A 21,423-nucleotide genomic window follows, 5' to 3' on the forward strand; every position below is an offset into this window, starting at 1 on the left:
GTAGTCCTTTGTTTTACATCTCGGCACAGCTAGAGTGTATGGGTGAGAGGAAGCAGAGAGCCTGGTTGCACGCTCAAACACCCTGACAGGAGCAACCAAGTCAAACAAACTGATGGAACAACTTGCATGCCTGATTATAGTAGTTCTTTGTTTTACATCTCGGCACAGCTAGAGTGTATGGGTGAGAGGAAGCAGAGAGCCTGGTTGCACGCTCAAACACCCTGACAGGAGCAACCAAGTTGAACAAACTGATGGAACAACTTGCATGCCTGATTATAGTAGTTCTTTGTTCTACATCTCAGCACAGCTATAGTGTATGGGTGAGAGGAAGCAAAGGGCCTGGTTGCACGCTCAAACACCCTGACAGGATGAACCAAGTCAAACAAACTGATGGAACAACTTGCATGCCTGATTATAGTAACTCTTGGTTCTACATCTCGGCACAGCTAGAGTGTATGGGTGGGAGGAAGCAGAGAGCCTGGTTGCACGCTCACACACCCTGACAGGAGGAACCAAGTCAAACAAACTGGTGGAACAACTTGCATGCCTGATTATAGTAGCTCTTGGTTCTACATCTCGGCACAGCTAGAGTGTATGTGTCAGAGGAAGCAGAGAGCCTGGTTGCACGCTCAAACACCCAGACAGGAGCAACCAAGTCAAACAAACTGCTGAAACAATTTCCATGGAATTATCTGTAGAACAGACTGAGGGTGGCTACTGATCGATGTCACCGGAAAGGTGTGCGGGCAGCACTCCGATTTCAACGGACGCAATATTTATGTTAACCAATCAGATTCACAAAGGGAGTCACATGATTAAAAATTAACAGGTCCCATTTTGTCGTCATGTGATTAGAGAACGGAATTGGGCATGTGCGGGTTAATATTGTGGTCTCAGTAAACCAGTAAAATCAGAAAGGTGTGCACTTTCAGACCCAAAATTAGTCTGCAGTCTCATGAACCAGTATGTACGTGTATTACATACCATACATTCTGAGGACAGCAAGACAAATAGAGAACAACAGATTCTTTGTTGTCCTCTAACGTACATTTTTTGTCGAGAACAGTCCTCGAACATAAGTCTGTGTGCTTAGTCTATGGGAGAGTTTTATATTACAGGAACAAAGGGAAACACAATGCCTGTGCCAATAAGTCAGGGATATTTTTGTCCAAGTGTTAAATTGAGCAATTATGTGTCACGACCCCACCCAAATTTATAAACATTACAGTTGTTGATTTTTATTTGTTGGTTTATCAGCACTAAATGTGGAGGACCCGTGGCACAGGTATTTGCCTCCTGCAGAGACGCGTTTGCTGTTTGTTATCTCCAATGGATGCCGAGTCTCTCCTGCTTTACAGGTAAGGAGCTCAGTTGTCAGGCAGGGATGATGAGTGATTCTACATTGGATTTTCTAAATGAACCCTAACCCTGCTGAATCCAACAGGATCCAACTATGTCACATACCCGATGGAGCCTGTTGGATTGAGCAGTTAACCCCTGGTGTACATTCCTCATGCAAAATGTTGGATTCAGCAGGCAACTGAACCGCATTATAACGCATTGTTGGACTCCGTTGGATTCAGCAGACAACTGAAAATGAGGCACAGTGGATTGAACAGGATAGTCTGGTTGGACTCTGTTGGATTTGGCAGGGTAGTCCTGAGGAAGTACTAGGGGGTTAGGGTTACCCATATCCAAACTTGTGGGGAAATATTGTCTGGCAGCCAACATTTCGAAATTTGTCAAGGACTAATTTTATAACTAAACATGTCTCATTCAAAAACTGTATAACTTTTGTATTTATCCAACTTGCACTCGGGAGGTAACACACTGAATATACAGTGTTTATACGTCAGTGAAGGGCAAAACCTAATTTGACTTACATTACCCCGACGCAAATATTCCACCTTATGAATAGTTTATGCGGTACCCGCAGCTATGTACATCAGATTCGAACCAGCCAACCGATCCCGTTTAAGCTCGATGGTCGAGTGGTAAGACGTCTGCACTAGAAAGCAGGAGGTTGTGGGTTCGAGTCCCACCTGAGTGATTTTTCCAACTTGCACTCGGGAGGTAACACACTGAGTATACAGTGTTTATACGTTGTAGAAGGGCAAAACCTAATTTGAACTTTTGTATCTCTAGAAAAATAGCGATTTAGAAGAGGAAACTATTTTTCAGGATGAAACTTGAAAATAGTACGGGGAATAAACTTTTAATGTTTAAATTGCGAGGTTGCAAAACAATACTGTACAAAATAAAACTATTGGGTAGTCTAAATTGTGCATTTAGTAATGTGCTATCCTATGGAAAAGGGTTGTTGGTAATAACTATGCCAGTTTTGAGGTGCTTGTGTGTCACAGCATCAGATTTTGTTGCTATTTTGAGGAAACAAATTTGGGAAATCTCTGTCAATGGGCCGTCAGGATTCAAATATGAACTGTTGAAAAGATTATCAAACTTTTCTTTTTCAAGATTTCTCAATGTTTAATAATAAACGATTCCCAAAAAAATCATGTTTTGTGGAGAAAAACACTTACTTATATGTTCCCCTTTTCTTTTAGTTGTAATTTCTGTCATATGAAGTGATGCAAATGGTCTATAGACAAATCCGGCGGCAGCCATTTTCTGCGGTGGCGCACAAACGCGTGAGTCGCGCTCAGGCAGTACGCATGCACTCTGGGCTCCTTGGACCAATAGAGTTACTAAAATGTGTGCGCGCCTCATCATTAAGAACGCATGCAGCATGCTTGTTAGCATGACACCACCGCAGTAAAAGCTTCTAATTCTTGTCGCCGGATACCAGTGTAGAGCCAATCCATCCATTTTTACTGAAGTGGTGTTAATGTATACGTGGGTTGCCATTCACAGGTGCTGAAAGTCAACAATGTGGAAGAGCAACTGGAATTGGCAATGCAGCAATTTCTGGAGAATTACGTCATTGTCAACGACGAAAAATTGCGTGTAAGTTTTTGTGGAACATTCTTTGGGAGATCGTTCTTGCAACGTGATAACTGAATGTATCTCGCCAATTCCATGGTAACTCGCTTTACATTTACCAGGGGTCTTCCTTCAATTTGTATTTAATACTTTTATTCTATAAAGCCAAAGTATTTAGGGTGGAGTTTCCTTTAAATTAAGTGACTGAACCATAAAAAAAGGCCAACAAAATAAATTTCTGTTGGTTTGGCAATACATTCTTTATTGGTATCTAGCGTTAGAAGAAAAGGACATGGAAAACATATAGGCCTAAATACTCTTCCTGTTGAAAAATTTCCTCATACTGTGCAGTGATGAAAAAATCTTTTTAGTGCCCTTATAAAATCTGTATCTAAACATAAGGTGCTAAAATGACTACCTCCAATCCATAAGTAAAAAATAAATTTCAACAAAATACCCTAGTTTTTTTTAAAGAAACTTGACCGTATTTTGTCTCACTGCCACATCACTCAAATGAAAGGTCTTGCTGTCCCCTTTAATTTGATACCACATTTGAGATTGTAATGCTTGTAGTTTTGAAGATTCCAGAAAGTGTCAATTTTTCAGCCTTTCTCATGGAATATCCCATCTTGATTTATAATGGAAAGTTTTGCCAAAGATGAACACGTTTCAACTGCTGTGAATTCCACGGCAATTGCTTCATTCCCATATGCACGAAGTATGAGTTGGCCCTCATTTGTATGAAAACAATCCTTCCACTGGCTGTTTGCTAGGTCACCATACCCAAGCAGCTAGACTGGTTCCGGAAGGACTTCACTGGAAAGAGTCTGGGCACAGATATAGAGCAGGGTCATATCTACGGGGGCCTGCTCAACGTGGTGGCGCCCCACATGTCCAAACAGCTGGGGGAGAAACTGGAGAGTTTTGTCTTGAGCTGCCAGCCAGGCAAGATACAGCTGGAGGAGAAGCCTAGCTCACCAGGTCAGTGGTTCACAAGTCACTACAAGACCATCACAAGTCATTACAAGACCATCACAAGTCATCACAAGTTATGACAGGTCATTGTGAGCAATCGCAAGCCATCACAATGTATCACAAGCCATTGTAAGCAATCATAAGTAATCATACGTCATTGTGAGCAATCACAAATCACCACAAGTTATCACAAGTCATTATGAGCCATCACAAGTCATCCCAAGGTATCACAAGTCATTGTGAGCAATCATAAGTAATCACGCGTCATTGTGAGCAATCACAAATCACCACAAGTTGTGACAAGTCATTATGAGCCATCACAAGTTATCACAAGTCATCACAAGTTATCACAAGTCATTGTGAGCAATCATAAGTAATCACGCGCAATGTTAGCAATCACAAATCATCACAAGTTATCACAAGTCATTATGAGCCATCACAAGTCATCGCAAGTTATCACAAGACATTGTGAGCCATCACAAGTCATCATCAGTTTTCATAAGTCATTGTGAGCAATCATTAGTCATCACAAGTCATGGTGAGTAATCACAAATCACCACAAGTTATCACAAGTCATTATGAGCCAGCACAAGTTATCCCAAGACATTACAAGTCAATCGCAAGTTATCACAAGTTGTCACAAGTCATTATGATCCATTGCAAGTCGTCACAAATAATCTTAAGTTATCACAAGTCATCACAAAGCACCACAAATCATCACAAGTTTTCATAAGACATAAGTCAGTCGCAAGTCATCACAAGTTGTCACAAGTTATTACGATCCATAGTAAGTCGTCACAAATAATCTTAAGTTATCACAAGTCATCACAAAGCACCACACGTCATCACAAGTTATCATAAGACATTGAAAGTCAATAACAAGCCATAACAAATTATCACAAGTCAATCACAAGTAAATGGAAAGTCATCACAAGTCAAATAATTACAAGTCAGCTAGTCTCAATTCATGTGACAGGATATTCACATGAACTGCGGCAAACACATTTGGTTCCTCCTGTTTTTCATTCCATAGAGTGAAATAGCAAGGCCACAATTTGTCTTTTAGTTATCTCACATATTACCTTTTCAATAAGAGAAAGTCCTTATTCTCTCTCTGTATTTTTTCTGTACTTTGTTTCTCAATTACAGTGAAATGAAACCGAAAGAATACATTTGAAAGCAAAGTTTGGACAGTAGACTTGAATTCAGTTAGTAGAGAAACAAATGGTTATTGTGTGCTTGCTTCTAAAATAAAAGGACAGCTACTTGATTTGATTGAAAACCTTTCAAATTAAGGTGTTTCAATGTTTTCATTAACCATTTACTGATATCTACATGTATCAGGCATGCAACTTTTCCTCGGATCAGCTGATTTCCTCTTTTTTATTCCCATTTCAGCCATTCAAAATAGAAAAACACTGTACAAAGTCTTCTGAATTTTGGAATTTCCTCTTTTTTGAGAATGTACAGTTGCATGCCTGGTGTATGTAGTTGGCTTAATCTACAAAGTTCTATGTTCCTTTCCTTTAGAATAGCACTTACGGGTATGCTTTACTTTATCCAGGGTTGCCATTGAGACCCAAGTTACACCGTGGACGCTCCTTCAACTTCACGGTCAGAATCGAGCCATACGACTTCTCCTATGGCTACAAGTTTGAGTATCGATCCGCATCCAAAATGAAGAAGCCGATTCTGACACACCGACGCAGCTCTTCCCAACCAGAAGGCCTGCTGGGTGAGGTCCCTGTCAGGAACTTTGAGTGCCTGTCCCGTCCGACGTTCAGCATGACAGAGTCCACCCTGGCCTACCTGCACTCCAAGTCCAAGCTGGTGGCTTCCTTGGCTGGCCTCGTCAGCATGTCGGTGGATGACCGGCCGGACAGATTTGCCCTCAAGAAGTCAGTTGAGAGTAGTGGTAGCTTTAGCAGCTCTTTTGGTAGCCCAATGAGCTTGGTCTTTGACGAAGGGGCATTTGGTGAGGACAGGGAGTTCCTGCCGGACATAACAACATCACGGAAGGAGATGGCCAAGATGGCTCAGCATGTGATTGGCTACTCTGCCATGCAGCGCTACCTGGAGTCCTACATGTCGAATATCATCGAAACTGCAGAGATGCTGCAGAACAAAGCCAGTAGTCTCCAAATCCCAGAAGGCCATCCGGCTAACAACGTAGCCTTGACCATGCGCAACGCCCACGCCTGCACCTTAGCCAACCTGCATAGTGACCACTACCAGGCTATGGTGTACTTCAGCTTGGATCACCTCATCACCTACTCCAAGTGGACGGACGCCTTGCACCTCATTCACTCGCTGCCGAACTCGGATGCCTTGAGCGATTGGCTGCCGAACCTTTCAGTCATACAGGACTTTGTGCTCTGCTGTGCAGCTCAGGCTGATCTTCCTGGTAACACGGATGAGTTACTGATGTCTGATTCCTGGAGGGCGCTGATGTGCCTCCGAGACAAAGACTTGTGTGCGCGGGTGACCCTTGGTCTGTTACCCAGACTGCCAGTGGCTGTGGGTCTGCAGTTACTGGAGCACTGTGTGGCAAATCCTGCCTCAGAAGCCAGTCTGAAGGAAGCTGTTGCTTTTAAGTTGGATCAAATGAAGACCTACAGTAAGGTAATAAAAACGAGGTTTTGTTCACTCTTTTGCTGTGGGTAGTCAATAAAGGAAATGATGGCTCTGTCCCATTCAGAGATATTTTTTAATAGACTTGGAGAACCTATATCTGGTTTGACAAAATTTGTTTCCGGAAATTTGAGGAGTGGTTTGTTGATCATTAGAACTGAGCGTGTGGACAATATTGTGTTTAGAGTGGGTTTGACAATGGAAATGTATTCATTTCATTGGCTGAGGGGTTTTTGATTTATTATTCAATAACCCCGGTACATCTAAGTGTGTCACTTGATTAAAACGGCGTACTTATTTTTAAAAAAAAAACGATCAGGAAAACTCAATGTTACTTTAATTGTTCTTTGTCTGCATGTGTTATTGAATGATTTCATTACTTGTAAATTAGCAATTTCAGAGACACACGTATAATCAGGCGTGCAGCTTTTCCTCAGATTAGCCGATTTTCTATTTTTCGCTTCTCTCATGCGTCATTAGAATTGAAAAACACTGCAGAGAGTCTTGTATAGCTTGGAATTTCCTCTTTTCTTGTGATCTCCCAGTTGCTTGCTGGGATAATGTAATTTGCTACACTTCACTCTATTACACCACTCTCCATTCATAAAAAAAAACACAAACAGTAATTAAAAAAAAAATAGGGAAAAGTAATTAACTGTAACATTTTAGCCCATTTAACTGTTTTTATACCATATAGAAGTGTTCACACACAGTATAAGCAGTGTTCCATCAGCAAATGATTTTTATGCCCCGCGGCGAAGCCGAAGGGGCATACTGTTTCCGCCTCGTCCTTCCGTGGGTGGGTGGGTGTGTGTGTGGGTGGGTGGGTGGGTGGGTGTGTGTGTCCGGACAAATCTTGTCAGCGCAATAACTTGAGAAATACTTAACATATGAACTTCAAATTTGGTTTGTGGATTGTTCTTGGTAATCCTAAGAAGCCTTTTGCATTTGGGGCCAAAAGGCCAAAGGTCAAGTTCACAGAGGCTAAAACAATAGAAATCTTGTCAGCGCGATAACTTGAGAAATACTTAACATATGAACTTCAAATTTGGTTTGTGGATTGTTTTTGGCAATCCTAAGAAGCCTTTTGCATTTGGGGCCAAAAGGCCTAAGGTCAAGTTCACAGTGGCTAAAACAATAGAAATCTTGTCAGCGGGATAACTTGAGAAATAATTAACATGTGAACTTCAAATTTGGTTTGTGGATTGTTCTTGGCAATCCTAAGAAGCCTATTGCATTTGGGGCCAAAAGGTCAAGGGTCAAGTTCACAGTGGCTAAAACAATAGAAATCTTGTCAGCGCGATAACTTGAGAAATACTTTACATGTGAACTTCAAATTTGGTTTGTGGATTGTTCTTGGTAATCCTAAGAAGCCTATTGAATTTGGGGCCAAAAGGTCAAGGGTCAAGTTCACAGTGGCCAAAACAATAGAAATCATGTATTTATTCTGAGATTATAGGGATTAGGGATTAATTCATATAAAACCTACAGAAGACACTAATGCTGTCAATGAATGTTCCATGTGACCAAGGTACATGTAAGTTGATGTTAAAAGAGTGGTGTTATGTCATGGGAACTGTCACCGTTGCGGGGCATTTGTGTTTGTAAACACACCTGACTTGTTTTTTCATATTCTTCTGATATAATGAAAGATCACTGAGTATGCACAGGCCAACGACTCGTCCACGACCTTTGACCTAGACACGCAGGACGAGAGCCACCCTGACGCCATGCTGACCTCTCCGAGCCCTTACATCCAGTGGCAGCAGGTGGCCTCTGATAGCCTAGACAACCCCCACGCTGTCTTGGGTGTGCTGCTAGCTGCCAGGGACTTTGAGCTGGCCAAGGAGTGGGCAGTCCTGCATGACGTCTACCCAGATTTGAAAGAGGTAACTTTTAATGCATGAAGGAGAGAGTTTATCATGGTTCTTACGAGGCCCGAACGCAAACAATTAGTTTTGGAAGGATTAACCTGTTTGCATCTTTACAACATTGTATTACATTGTATTTATTCCCTGATGAATCCATAAAACATAGAGTGCTGGGGTGGTTTTGGGTGGTACAGGGTGAAACCGGCAGGCAGTTTGGGGCGGTAGGGGATAATAGGTCATTTTTCATTAACACTCTCAATTCGTCCTTGCACTTAATTACTTTTTACATTGGGTATTTTTCCTGAAAATCCCAGTCAGCCATCACAATATCATTATATCTAAAATGTTTAAGCAAACTCCACGTTTTTTTTGTAAGAAATTTGCGTGTGTGAAGTTTATAAGGATTTTGGCTTTAAAAAATGTTTTTGACACATGCCCTTGCACCATCGTAAAAGGTAGTCTTCATTTTCACTCCCTGACTTCTGCTTAATAACTAGCAAAGATAAGTGAATAAGTGACACAACAATTAATCAAAATAATCATTATGGGCCTGCTTATTGTAAGCCTCTCTCTCACTGATAAATTCAGCTACGCCGTCACAGCAGTCAAAAATCAATCAAGTGACTGTTTTAACAGTTAAGAATTCCCTTGTTAATTGTGCCTGTTTTGCCAGCTGTACTTACAAGTTACCTCTTTTGTCTGTTGATGTAATTTGACTAGTCACAGTGTTAACACGAATGTGATCTGATGATTTTTTTTACTAGCCTGTACATACAAATGCATGCCTGGAGAAGTTGAAGAAAATTTTGACTGTCTGTGACTGATCAAACAATTTTCATTAGTTGATTAGGGAACTGACTTGTGACTGGGGTTTGATCGGTCAAAGTGTTGTAATTAATTTATAAATTGATCTGCGCTTTGAATGTTCCTTTTAATATTCCCTTTCTTTTATCGGCAGACAATTCATGAGAAACATCTACTACACCTATTGAGTGATAGTAGCAACACTCTGATGGCGTATCAGGTGAGACCAATAATCTATCTATGAGAGATTCCTGTTTAGAAGACGTTTTATGATAAATTGTGGTTTTTCTCACTGAAGACCTATAGAATCATTTGTTTTTCATGCATTTTGTTCATTTCCAATAATAAAATCACTCAAAATCCAAACAAGAATGTTGCAAACCTAACCTGTCGAATTTTCAGCTCAGTAAATATTACACAGTGAAAACCCATGCACAACCTTTTGATCACGAAAGGCGATTTCATCTATAGAATTCTTTAGCTCCAAAAATCAGTCAATTTCTTGATTTCTCCTAAATGACAACAAGCCAAACAGAATAATGTAACGGGGTGTTTAGTACCAGTACGATCTTTAACCCTAACCCCCTAGAGTGATTTGCTAGGAACCTTCCTCATCCTTGCAAATTCCAACACCGTATGGTAAACTGTACACAAAAACTGTTGGTCTCTGTTTATTGGTGGTATGCCTAACCCCATGTAAAGCATAATCAGTTTATTAGTGCAGTACTCATCCTAACAGATTCCAACAAACCCTGATGTTGGAGTTTGACTGGATGGGAATCGTCAATCCAAGAAAGCATTTTGATTATAATTTGGAAGGTTACTTTTGGGATACATGCCAAAGGGCATTAATTAATCATCTCTATGTAATGTATGAGTGACCAAGCTGTACTTTTTGCAATCCTTACAAATTCCTCCAAAACCTCCCAGGATAGTTTGAAGGATCTTAGAAGGTTTGGGCTAAATAGCAATCAAATTAGTGATGCAGTATTACATATAACCCTAACTCCCTAGGCCTTTTTGCTAGGATATAGCCTCAATCCTGCAAAATCCTCCAATTGGCCTCATGGAAAAATAGCATATAGCCTCAATCCTGCAAATTCCTCCATTATTTCTTGAATATGGTCCGTGAAGGGGTGACCACTGCCTGATCCTGCAAAATCCTGCGACAGTGACTGTCAATATGTTGAGGCTTGGCCAGTGACATCCTGGATCAGTACGGAGGATTTCAAGCATAATCTAGGCCTATATTTATGCGTGGCTGAGCAAAAACAACACAATGTCCAGCCCAAGACCTTGACAAAGTGCATCTTACGAAATCAGTAACGCACTTTTGCCATGTAACCTGAAGGATTTTGAGGGATTCAGGGCGGTTAGGGATAATGAATGTTTATGAGTGCAATGGTAATAATCTTTTCATGAGGTGACAGATGGAATTTTCCATCAGCAAAGCCAATGCAACATTGAATAATTCATCCAAAAAACTGTGGATTGGGACAAAGAATCCATGACATGTGATTAACGACCGACCAATCAGATGACGCGATATTATTATGGGTATTGTTTAAACTGAAATGTACTAATTACATAATTATGTTATTGTATATGCTGTTGAAAAAATAATACTTTAAATTAAGCTACCATATCCATTTAGTCCAAACTACTCAAGGAAAGACAATATATTAGCAAATGTGATTGTCGATATAAGTTGATACGGATGAACTTGTATTCTCAATTTTTTTACCCCTGCCAATAATTTGGCCCCTTATGAATATATCTGACATAAATGATTAACTGTGTCTTGTATCACGTTGTAAGGTCAGTGCGATGGAAATAAAATAATTGATATAATTGTTGGGCAAATCTGTCACTGTTAAAATATGCTGGTATGAATAAAACAATATTGATAAGAAATTGATAAACTGGTGGACTTCATCCCAACACAAGCACAGTTCTCCATGTTCATCAGAGAGAAGGGCTGTGTTTCGGTCTTCAGCTCGGAAATAAACAATGTCATTTGTGGGTTTACATAGAAATCAAAGACTGAATGCAAGGGTCGCAATCATCTTCACTGACAACGAGCCTGTGCCGTACCGACTCCATATAAGTTTCTTCTGCACAAATCTGCGAGAAGGGAAAGGAAATAGGCTGGTAGCTTGTACTTCATTTACAGGACTCGTCACTTTGTCTGTCCTGCCTACAGGTTACCAGACAGTTACACCCCAGAATGACACAAGTCTTTGGGGAATCAGATACCAGGCACGATTTGCACTTGTCACTACCTGACTGGCAGGCCCTAGAGCTGATCCGACATCATTCATTGTGACGATAGATCTGAAAGATCCTCACAGCAGATCATCTTGCCCATTTCATTCTTGTTTTCCTGGCTTGCAGATGCTTTAGCAGATCCAAGATCATCCAATGTGCCTTCAGATCTGCAAGATCCTCGCCTTGTCAGTCTTGCACATCAGCTTAATCCTGTACTAATACCTGACTGGCAGCCCTTAGAGCAGATCCAACATCCTCCATTGTGATGATAGATCTGAAAGATGCTCACAGCAGATCATCTCACCCATTTATTTCTTGTGTTCCTGGCTGGCAGATTCTTGTGCAGATCCAAGATCATCCAATGTGCCTTCAGATCTGCAAAATCCTCGCCTCCTATACTATACTTGAGATCATCCATTTTTGCTTCAGATTAACAGATCCCTGCACGAGATTATCTTAGCCATTAAATTGATACATCTGAGTCTTATTCTATCTTATCATAACCCGATTTGTAGATCCTAGAGCAGATCGGTGATCAGCTTTTGTGTCTGAGGATCTGTCGGAGCCTCCTGGAGGCCCAGGGGGAGAGGATCAGCCTGGCTAGCACGGTCTTCCTGGTCCAGTTTATGATGGATCACTTCCTGGACCTGATGGCCATGGAGCAGGTAGAAGAGCTTCAGGCACTCAGTCTGGGAGCCAAGGTCAGTTCTGCCGAAGGCTTAGACTATATTTCAATAATAGTAACGGTACTTTTTGATACCGAAAAATACCGAATGATGTTGTCGAAATACCGACGACCTCGGTATGGGATTTCTTTAGTGTGATTTTCCCTCTTAAATGTGGCCAGAAGTTTACAGAAGCCCTTTTGAAAAAAGTTGGCAGAAACAACTTGGCCAGATCATCGCTATATGAATGGTTGTTTAAATTCCTTGTGGTCACGTTATCTAGATAAGGTGAACATTGCGCTGCCCATGCTGCCTGTTAGCAGTTTCCCTAACACCACGTGTCTTATTGTGCTTTGATGACATAATAGTCTGCTCAGAAAAGTACCTGATAAACCAAATCCTGTACTATTTTTGTGACTCTCAAAAATCCAATACTGCACAAGTTCATTCTGCCAGGGAAATGGACCCAAAACACCATTCCTTGAACATAACATTTTTTGTTAAGTTTTACTGGCAGAATATAAATAAAAAGTTGTGATGCCCTTTCAGAAAGGTTTTATCTGCGGAGAAGGTATGAGGTTTTTAAACAAAAGACAAGAACCAAATGTCTGCCATTTGCGGATACACAGGTATCCATCCTAGCCCTATTCCTGTTAACAGTAATCATGCAGTCTGCCCCTTTTGGGTTCCCACGACACTTCTAGGTTGGGGCAGGCAAGTTAAGATTTAGTCAAAATCAATTATACATCAGGGGCCAATTTCACCGAGCTGCTAAGCACAAATATTTGCTTAGCACAACAATTTCTGGCTTATAAAAGCAGGTTACCAGCTAAAACTCCATGTGATATTCATGCTATAAAGCAAACAACAGCTGAGTACCAATCACGAGCAATATACATCACATGGAGTTTTGGGGCTGGTAACCTGCTTTTATAAGCCAAACTTTTTTTGTGCTATTAAGCAAATTTTTGTGCTTAGCAGCTCCTCAAAATTGGCCCCAGCTGGTCATTAGTTCTATGTGATAAATAGCGATAACTTATGATACCTTTCTTACAGTTTGTTTGCATAGCTCAACTTGAGACTGGAATTAAAATGTGTCTTGTGATTGACGTATTTACGACTCGACATCTTTGGAGGCAACGCCCTTACCAAGGGGCTTTAAAATTTATTACAAATGACAAAACTTTGGTATATATACACGCCGTGATTTTTGTTTAATATCTTATAGGCATTACTGTGTCTACCTGAGCCTGAGAGATCAGACTGTGAGCATCTTGTGTCCAAACCAATGCTGATATTGGAACAGTTGCTCATGAACACCAAGGTATGTACTAATCAGTCCTGTTACAGTAACATTCAACCTTTCATTTTTGCCCATTTGCTGTGTATGGACTCCTCGCATCAGTAGATCTGACCCTCCATGTGAGCTCTAGGTAGGTTACACTGGGGGTATTCAAAACCCCGTATTCATGTTGAATGAACACCAAAACAGGGTTTTGAATGACGAAAACCAACACGCGAACGGCATTTGCAATCGGGATTTTATTTGGGGATTTATTATCCACTTATTGGGTTATTATATCCACTTATTGGGGAGTGGATGAAGAACGTCATGAACAAAGATAGTGGGTACCACAACTTGCGTTATGTTTTAAGTGCATAAAATCGAAAATGTTTATTCAGTGCAGGAGCAGTAATGATAAACAAAATATAATTGTACATGAGCATAAAGTGGATTTGTCTTTGCCAATTTTTACAGCTTTTCTGGGATGTAAATTATTCTCGTAAGATCAAGTCCTTTCCTTTCATTCAACGTTTTAATACGGCGGCGGCCATCTTGAATGAGCATCCAGCTGCACTCCACACGCACTTGGGCATGCGTAATCGGCAACCTGAGAACACTGTTGGCGGGTTACATAAGAACGGGGTTTGAATACGCCAAGTGTGTGTGTGTGCATTGGTTTGCATGCGAATGGTGCAAGGTGCACACAATTAATTGTATCCTGAGTGTGCTCAAACCTGTAACATCTGCTTGAGAACCAGTCGTATGGTGGTCGAGACTCTGCCCAACGCCCTTGTCGCCGCTGGGAACTATACATCCTTTTGTCTTTTTTACCCTTGTGATAGATTGAGCATGCCTCCATGGTAGTGGATTGCTTGAGACGCGAGCTTTTGTCCACACACTTCCGCCCTAGTGATCTCTCCTTGGCGTCCTGTGATGCCTTGGTCACCAAATACGCCAAGAATGCCATCTTGTTGGTAGCGGCTGTACAGAGCCAGCAGACAGGTCAGAATATATGCACCTGCTTCATTCAAATATCTCTTAAATAACAGTTGCTGCACCTTTTTTTTTAAACTGAAAAGAGTATTCTGTTTGAGATTGTTTTTCTCACTAACTGAGCATTCCTGCTGCTGAAAAAAAAATTAACAACTTTTTTAATGCAAATTTTAATCAAAGTTGCCAGTGTGCAGCAGAACAAACTTACTTTTCATATGTTATTTAATTGGTGTTTGTTTATATTTTTGTGTTTGCAGGGAGAAAGCAGAAACTATATTTGCCCGTAGTTACCACGATATTAACAGAAAGCCATCATGAGTGCAATGTTTTGTTTCCAAAAACTTTAGTTGCCATCTTGTGCTCTGAAATGAGAGATTATTTTATAACATAAGCAACGTTTCTTCCCTTTCACTTCATCTAGCTAAGTTTGGGCATAGGCCATAGCTTGAAGAAACAGAGTTGTTTATTGACCATCAATCACAAATCAGGTGGTAAACCTTGACAAAGGAATCCTTTCTCACAGTTTCTTAGGCCAATTAAAAAAATTGTTATTCATCCGGATTTTCTTTTTAAATGAAGGAGGCGGCCCCCTTTTTTTTTTCCAAGATGGCAGATGGATTCATCAATTTTAAATCGTCAATTGAATCCTTTGCTGATACAAAAGTGTGTCCAAAGGAGCCGTCACCATTTCTACAAGTTTGTTTGAAACAAATAAAAAGATATCTTATTGACAAAATTGAAAAGGTATTGCAAATGTACCAATTAAAAATTTAAAGGGAAAATGAGATGGGCGGAATAAAGGAAGCGGTGGGGGACGAAAAAGTTGTTTATTTTTTTACTTGGCCCATATTTTGCAATATTCTTTGATGCTGGATAAATTGTGGTTGACTTGAAGACTTTTGAGAACTTGATTACAACTTTATTATTAAAGAAAGCTCTTATGTAGACTTGGCTTTACAAAACTTCAGTTTATACGAGGAGGAACATTCACACAATTTCTCTGTCGTTCTTATGGACTCCCTGCATAAGGATCTCCTCAACGGTTTCAGAGCAAGAATTGGGGGGCCCCTGGGAGGGACATGAGAAGGCAGTGCAGAAGGCACCTGAAGCTCACACGAAGACGCCACAGTTTTGTGCAAATTCAGCACAAAATGAGTCTTTCGTACTTCGTGCCATACTTTTGTGAAAAATTCGCACGCACAGTGCGTCCCTCCCACTTGGGCTCTTGAAAAGTCACAAAGCACCCTCTACATATGTGCACAGAGTCCATTGCTATTAATTAGAACCCCATATCTCCTCCTGCATGGAACAGATTTTGAGTCCACGTTACGGAGCGTGTCGGCTCAAAGCGTGACCTCACCCACTGGGCAGAGGAGGAGCAGAAGTCGCATGAGCGTAACGTCCTTGATGGCCTCTCTCAGTCCATCACCTGCCTCGTCATTGTCATCACAATCCGTCCCTGTAGCCAGGGACAGGGGTAGGTGGTCAGGCTCATGCAGAAACTACCTGTTTTTGTTTTTTGTTTGTTTGTTTTTTTGGGAGGGTTGTTTTGTTGCTGAAGTTTTTCATATTACTCTCACTGTTTTTGCCAACATATATGTGACAGCCCATGTTAAAACCAGGCTCTTTTTGGGTGAAATAGAAAATATATTAACCCGTCAGCAACTATGCTATGTTATGTTACATTGTGTTTACTCACTAATAAATCCATAAAAGTGCTCGGGCAGTTTTTGGCACTACAGTGAGTAATATGCAGGGCGGTTTGGGGCGGTACAGTGACTAAAGTGTTATGTTTATGTTTCACTCATTTGTCGTTATATATAGTTACGGTGCAGGTTTGAGTGTGAAATCAAACAGCGAGGGAAAAAACAGCAAATCTGACATTTTGACATTGTGATTGAGTTTTAGAAAAAAAATCAGGAACAGCCTGGGTTTGACACGGGGCATCACACAATTTGTTTACTCTGTTACTGTTTTACTGCTGCTTTGCCAATGTTGCTGCTGCAGATGCTCCAGATATTGCTGGTGTTGCTGCTACTGATCATGATGTTGCTTCGATAAGGTCCTGCTGTTGTTGCTACTAATCTTGCTGTTGTTGCTGATGTTACTGCTGGCTGCGAATGCGGAAAATTGCTGATGTCAATTTTGATGTTTCTTAAGCCTGTTTTTTTTTATATTGCTGCAATTTTTGCTTATGTTACCGCTGCTGTTTTTTCGGCAAGTTTTGCTGATGTTAATGCTGTTACTGTTTTTGTTACTGTCGCTGTTTCTGGTTCTGTTTTTAGCCAAGCAACTCTCACCGTTATATGTCTTCTGTAAATAAACCCATAAACGTCCATGAAAGTAAGGCACACATTTTGCTCAACTTGGTTTGATTTAACTGTTTTAAATTTGATATCTTTTGGTACAGCACCCAGCCCCACACCTTCGACACATAGTGTATCTAGGGGTCTGTCGCCACGCGGTCAGTCAACCCTCGTGGGAACAACCCCTCGAAGAGTATCTGTCTCGTCAAGTGTCATGTCCATGGGGGGCAGTGCGGAGCCTCGGACTGGTGCCTCTTTTCCACCTCCCAGCATCAAGGAAGATGTGGGCCTGCCTGCTGCTCCTCCAAAGAGAGAGGACTGGGTGCCAGACCTGAAGGTGACACACTGTATGGTGTGCAAGGAGGAGCGATTCAGCATGGTGAGCGGTCTGGTTCCCTGTGGCAAGAAGTCAGTTGCTGAAGGGGTTGTAGATAAGGGAACTTTATGTGAAGCTTAAATTTCCACGTGCTCTTCAACAAATTAAGTTTTGCCTTTTTTGGACGTTTGCATCCCTCTGAATAAAAGGTTTTTGTTTTGGGCACAAACAGATCCTCGCTGCGAGCAGACTGGCTCACATTATCGATACCGATTGTGGGGCGGGAACCAGCCTACCCCGCAAGAACAGAATTATTGTCTGGCAGCCAATAATGAGAAATTCAAACAACTAAAAAACATGTCCTATTTTTGGGTCAATGTCTCATTCAAAACTGAATAATTGACAATTAGCAATTTACAAAAGGAATCTGTTTTTCTTGGAATGAAACCCGGAAAAAGCACGGGGAACGCAACTTTAATAATGCTTGTTACTGAACCTTTTGCTGAATGTACAAGCACTACTTTTATTATCTAATTAAATACATCAAAAAGTCCCAGTCTGATGCCACTAAGAAATAAATCCCTTTTGAGAATTCATCGAAGCTTCGATTGAAGTAGTACAACAACCCATCATGAATCAACCCAGGTCCTGTTTATCAAGAGAGCACAGCATGGCTGATTGGCTATAACTATAGCCAAAAGTCCAATCATAAGTCGGGTTACAAGTGTCTGGCGAATGAACAATGACAAAGGAGTACTTCGGTCACAGTTCTTTAAAACTGCTTAGTGCTAGACTTGTGACTGGATGACTCATGATTTGCTTTTTGTTGAGGAATCGACCCCAGCTCTTATTTTGTCACAGTCTTGCTCTGTTTGATGAGTAATCTCCTGTTTCCACTAAACGTTGATTTTGTTTCCCCATTATTTTCTACAGTTCAACCGGCGTCACCATTGCAGGCGTTGTGGCCATGTGGTCTGCTGGCGATGCTCTCAGCTCAAAGCAGTAGTAGAGGGTTACGGTGACGCACCGGTCAGAGTGTGTGATCATTGCTACCAGGCGTTCATCATGCCCAGGTATGATCCCATAGACCAATCCATTAATTAAACCCTGTCCACTGAGCGGTGCTCTGGTGGCGATGCTCTCAGCTCAAGGCAGTGGTAGAGGGTTACGGTGACGCACCGGTCAGAGTGTGTGATCATTGCTACCAGACGTTCATCATGCCCAGGTATGATCCCAATAGACCAATCCATTAATTAAACCCTGTCCACTGAGCGATGCTCTGCTGGCGATGCTCTCAGCTCAAGGCAGTGGTAGAGGGTTACGGTGACGCACCGGTCAGAGTGTGTGATCATTGCTACCAGACGTTCATCATGCCCAGGTATGATCCCAATAGACCAATCCATTAATTAAACCCTGTCCACTGAGCGATGCTCTGCTGGCGATGCTCTCAAGGCAGTGGTGGAGGGTTACGGTGATGCACCGGTCAGAGTGTGTGATCATTGCTACCAGACGTTCATCATGTCCAGGTATGATCCCAATAGACCAATCCATTAATTAAACCCTGTCCACTGAGCGATGCTCTGCTGGCGATGCTCTCAGCTCAAGGCAGTGGTGGAGGGATACGGTGACGCACCGGTCAGAGTGTGTGATCATTGCTACCAGACGTTCATCATGTCCAGGTATGATCCCAATAGACCAATCCATTAATTAAACCCTGTCCACTGAGCGGTGCTCTGCTGGCCATGCTCTCAGCTCAAGGCAGTGGTGGAGTGTTACGGTGACGCACCGGTCAGAGTGTGTGATCATTGCTACTAGATTTCATCATGCCCAGGTATGATCCCAATAGACTAATCACTAAAGCTCCGCCCACTGAGCATATGTGCAACAACACGTGCGCCTCTTCAACCCTAACCCTCCTCAATCCTCCGAAATTCTCCAGGCGGTTTTGGAGGCATTTGGAGGATTGAGGCTGAATGGCTAAAAAAAAGGTTCAATTGATGTTGAATGATGCTTTGTGTCATCGTCATACTCTGCCTTGTTAATGTTCAGACATGCCTAATTCAGGCCACGTTATACTGGATACCATCCACACTGCTTCTGTATATCATCTGCACTGCCTCAATGTATTACAGTAACTGTTGGAGGATTTTGGAGGATTTTGAAGGATTGAGGCTGTGATCGCCCCTTCACTGAACAAATTAAAGAAATAACAGTTGATTTTGGATGATAGGGGCAGATCGAGATGGTTGATGTGTGTGTTCTGTGGGTCATTGACTTCTTAAGAAAACATACTCCGAAAAAAAGGACTTTGTAAAATTGTTACTTGCATATCAATTCATGGAAACTGATAACATCGCCTGACTTGAAAGAGAAGTATCGTGCCAAAACTTGACCTGTCACTTCCAAAAATCTGAAATACATGCAGTCTAGTGCAATTTATGGATGTATATTCCTGAATCGGTTAACGTAGATGAGAATTTCTGAAATTTGTGGTCATTAGGCATGTTAGGTGATAACTGAAAGTGAAATTGAAGACCAAAATATCTTTTAAAGCTTTCAAGTTGTGTGAATAAACTGAAAGGACTCATTAGTATTTACAAGAAAAAAAAGTGACTGTTTATAGACCAGCAGCCATGATCTGCTCAAGGCAACCCCACTAAATCTAGAACCCAGCGGTTGTAGGTAGGCAAATCTTCACACCGTTATACATTCTCGTTCTCATGTAAGTAGATGATATGAAAACAAACGTCCACAGAGCCAGGAGACCTAGGAACGACAATGGCGGATGTGAAAGGTCGTAAATGACATTTGTTTGTACCCATCTCCAAGTGATTTTGTCTTCAGTTTTACTTGAAGAAAAAAATTAAAAATTAAAAGATAAAATTCCAACATGAGTGTACACACATACTGTCTTGCTATAAGTCTTTGAAATGGTTTGACTTTGTAACAAATTTACAGGGTGATTTTTACTTTACTTCAGTATTTTTTCTCACTCCATTCCATCTTCCAACAGGCCACAGCAGAGCAACATGTCTTCTCTTGAACAACGATTGAAAGCAAAGCAACCAGGTAATAAATAATAAGACTAAAAAGAGTATGACACGATATAAATTGCAGACAATTTTTCCTATTTGTTTTATTTTCCCTTTTCGGACTTAAAATAATATTTTTAAAAATTGGAAACACCAACATATTGGTTTGACTGTAACATCAATCAAGTTTGACATGGCTGGCCTATGCAAAGAAAAGTAAAAACCTGTTGCTATAGCAACAAGCCAGTAACCTCTGACTGACGATAATTTTAGCAAACTATGGTGGCTATGTAAAATAAAATTTAATATTTTCATAAATCCATTGTGTATCACCAAGAATTGCCTTGAAAATCAACAATTTGTACACTAACCAACTTTTTTATTATATTTTTATATTTTTACCAAACTCCATAGGCAGCAGACATTCGCCAGTCAACCGTGCATCATCCCCTGGTTCTTGGCAGCATCGTACGCCCGTTGCCGGCACCAGTCTTACCAGCGCTCATTCAGGAGGAGCTGACACGCTGCTCATGGCAGGCATGGAGTGGCAGTTGACACTGGACGATGTTTACAATGCTCTGATCAGAGAGGACTTCTACTATGAGCAGGTCAGTATCTTGGGCTCCTTCCTGAGGTGATTGGAGCCTTGGGTCACTTCATCTAGCCTGCTGTCCCCGGCATTATTATTCGTCACATTCGTACTCTTACTTAGTCTCTTTCCAGCATACTTTTTATCCGGCATCGGCATTGCATTGTCTGTAATCAAATTATTTTGTGTAGTCTCCTTCCAGCCTGCTCTTTCCAACTTAATCCATCATAACTGAACCTTGTCTAGCCTTTTTCAAGCCTCCCCGTTCTAGTTTGATAGATCATCTGCCACTTTCATGCAGCCTCTTTCAAGACCACTTTTTTCAGTTTCGTCATCTCCTTAAGTCATCTAGCCTCTTTCCAGCATAGTTTTTCCAGTTTTATCCATCATCGCAGATCCTTCCCCAGCCTTATTCCAGTCAGCTCGTTCCAACTTGTTCCATCTTCACCTTGCCTCACTTAGCCTCCTTCCAGCCTACTCTTTCTAGCGGGTTCCATCATCACCTAACCTCGTCTAGCCTCTTTTCAGCATTTTTTTCCTGTTTAGGCCGTCATTGCAGATCCTTCCCCAGCCTTATTCCAGTCTTCTCTCTTATCAACTTGTTCCATCTTCACCTTGCCTCACTTAGCCTTCTGCCAGCCTACTCTTTCTAGATCACTCTATCATCACCTAACCTCGTCTAGCCTCTTTTCAGCAGTTTTTCCTGTTTAGGCCGTCATCGCAGATCCTTCCCCAGCCTTATTCCAGT

At 41.4% G+C, this 21,423-nt stretch overlaps 1 protein-coding gene across 1 annotated transcript in view; it reads left to right on the forward strand.

The window, feature by feature from the left end:
* The first annotated feature begins 316 nt into the window (after positions 1-316).
* LOC119743285 (zinc finger FYVE domain-containing protein 26-like) overlaps positions 317-21,423 on the forward strand; it is a 33,953-nt gene continuing 12,846 nt past the window's right edge. Inside the window, exons 1-15 of the mRNA XM_038219688.1 lie at positions 317-320; positions 1,258-1,358; positions 2,872-2,964; positions 3,714-3,921; positions 5,480-6,537; positions 8,199-8,435; positions 9,376-9,441; positions 12,005-12,190; positions 13,383-13,478; positions 14,282-14,441; positions 15,745-15,909; positions 16,843-17,117; positions 17,988-18,127; positions 20,068-20,123; positions 20,501-20,694. Coding sequence (XP_038075616.1) covers positions 317-320; positions 1,258-1,358; positions 2,872-2,964; positions 3,714-3,921; positions 5,480-6,537; positions 8,199-8,435; positions 9,376-9,441; positions 12,005-12,190; positions 13,383-13,478; positions 14,282-14,441; positions 15,745-15,909; positions 16,843-17,117; positions 17,988-18,127; positions 20,068-20,123; positions 20,501-20,694 — 3,039 coding nt within the window. The remainder of the gene's footprint in view (positions 321-1,257; positions 1,359-2,871; positions 2,965-3,713; positions 3,922-5,479; positions 6,538-8,198; positions 8,436-9,375; positions 9,442-12,004; positions 12,191-13,382; positions 13,479-14,281; positions 14,442-15,744; positions 15,910-16,842; positions 17,118-17,987; positions 18,128-20,067; positions 20,124-20,500; positions 20,695-21,423) is intronic.

Source organism: Patiria miniata, unplaced genomic scaffold, assembly GCF_015706575.1.
Source record: "Patiria miniata isolate m_02_andy unplaced genomic scaffold, ASM1570657v1 HiC_scaffold_6, whole genome shotgun sequence".
In the NCBI taxonomy this organism is placed as follows: domain Eukaryota; kingdom Metazoa; phylum Echinodermata; class Asteroidea; order Valvatida; family Asterinidae; genus Patiria; species Patiria miniata.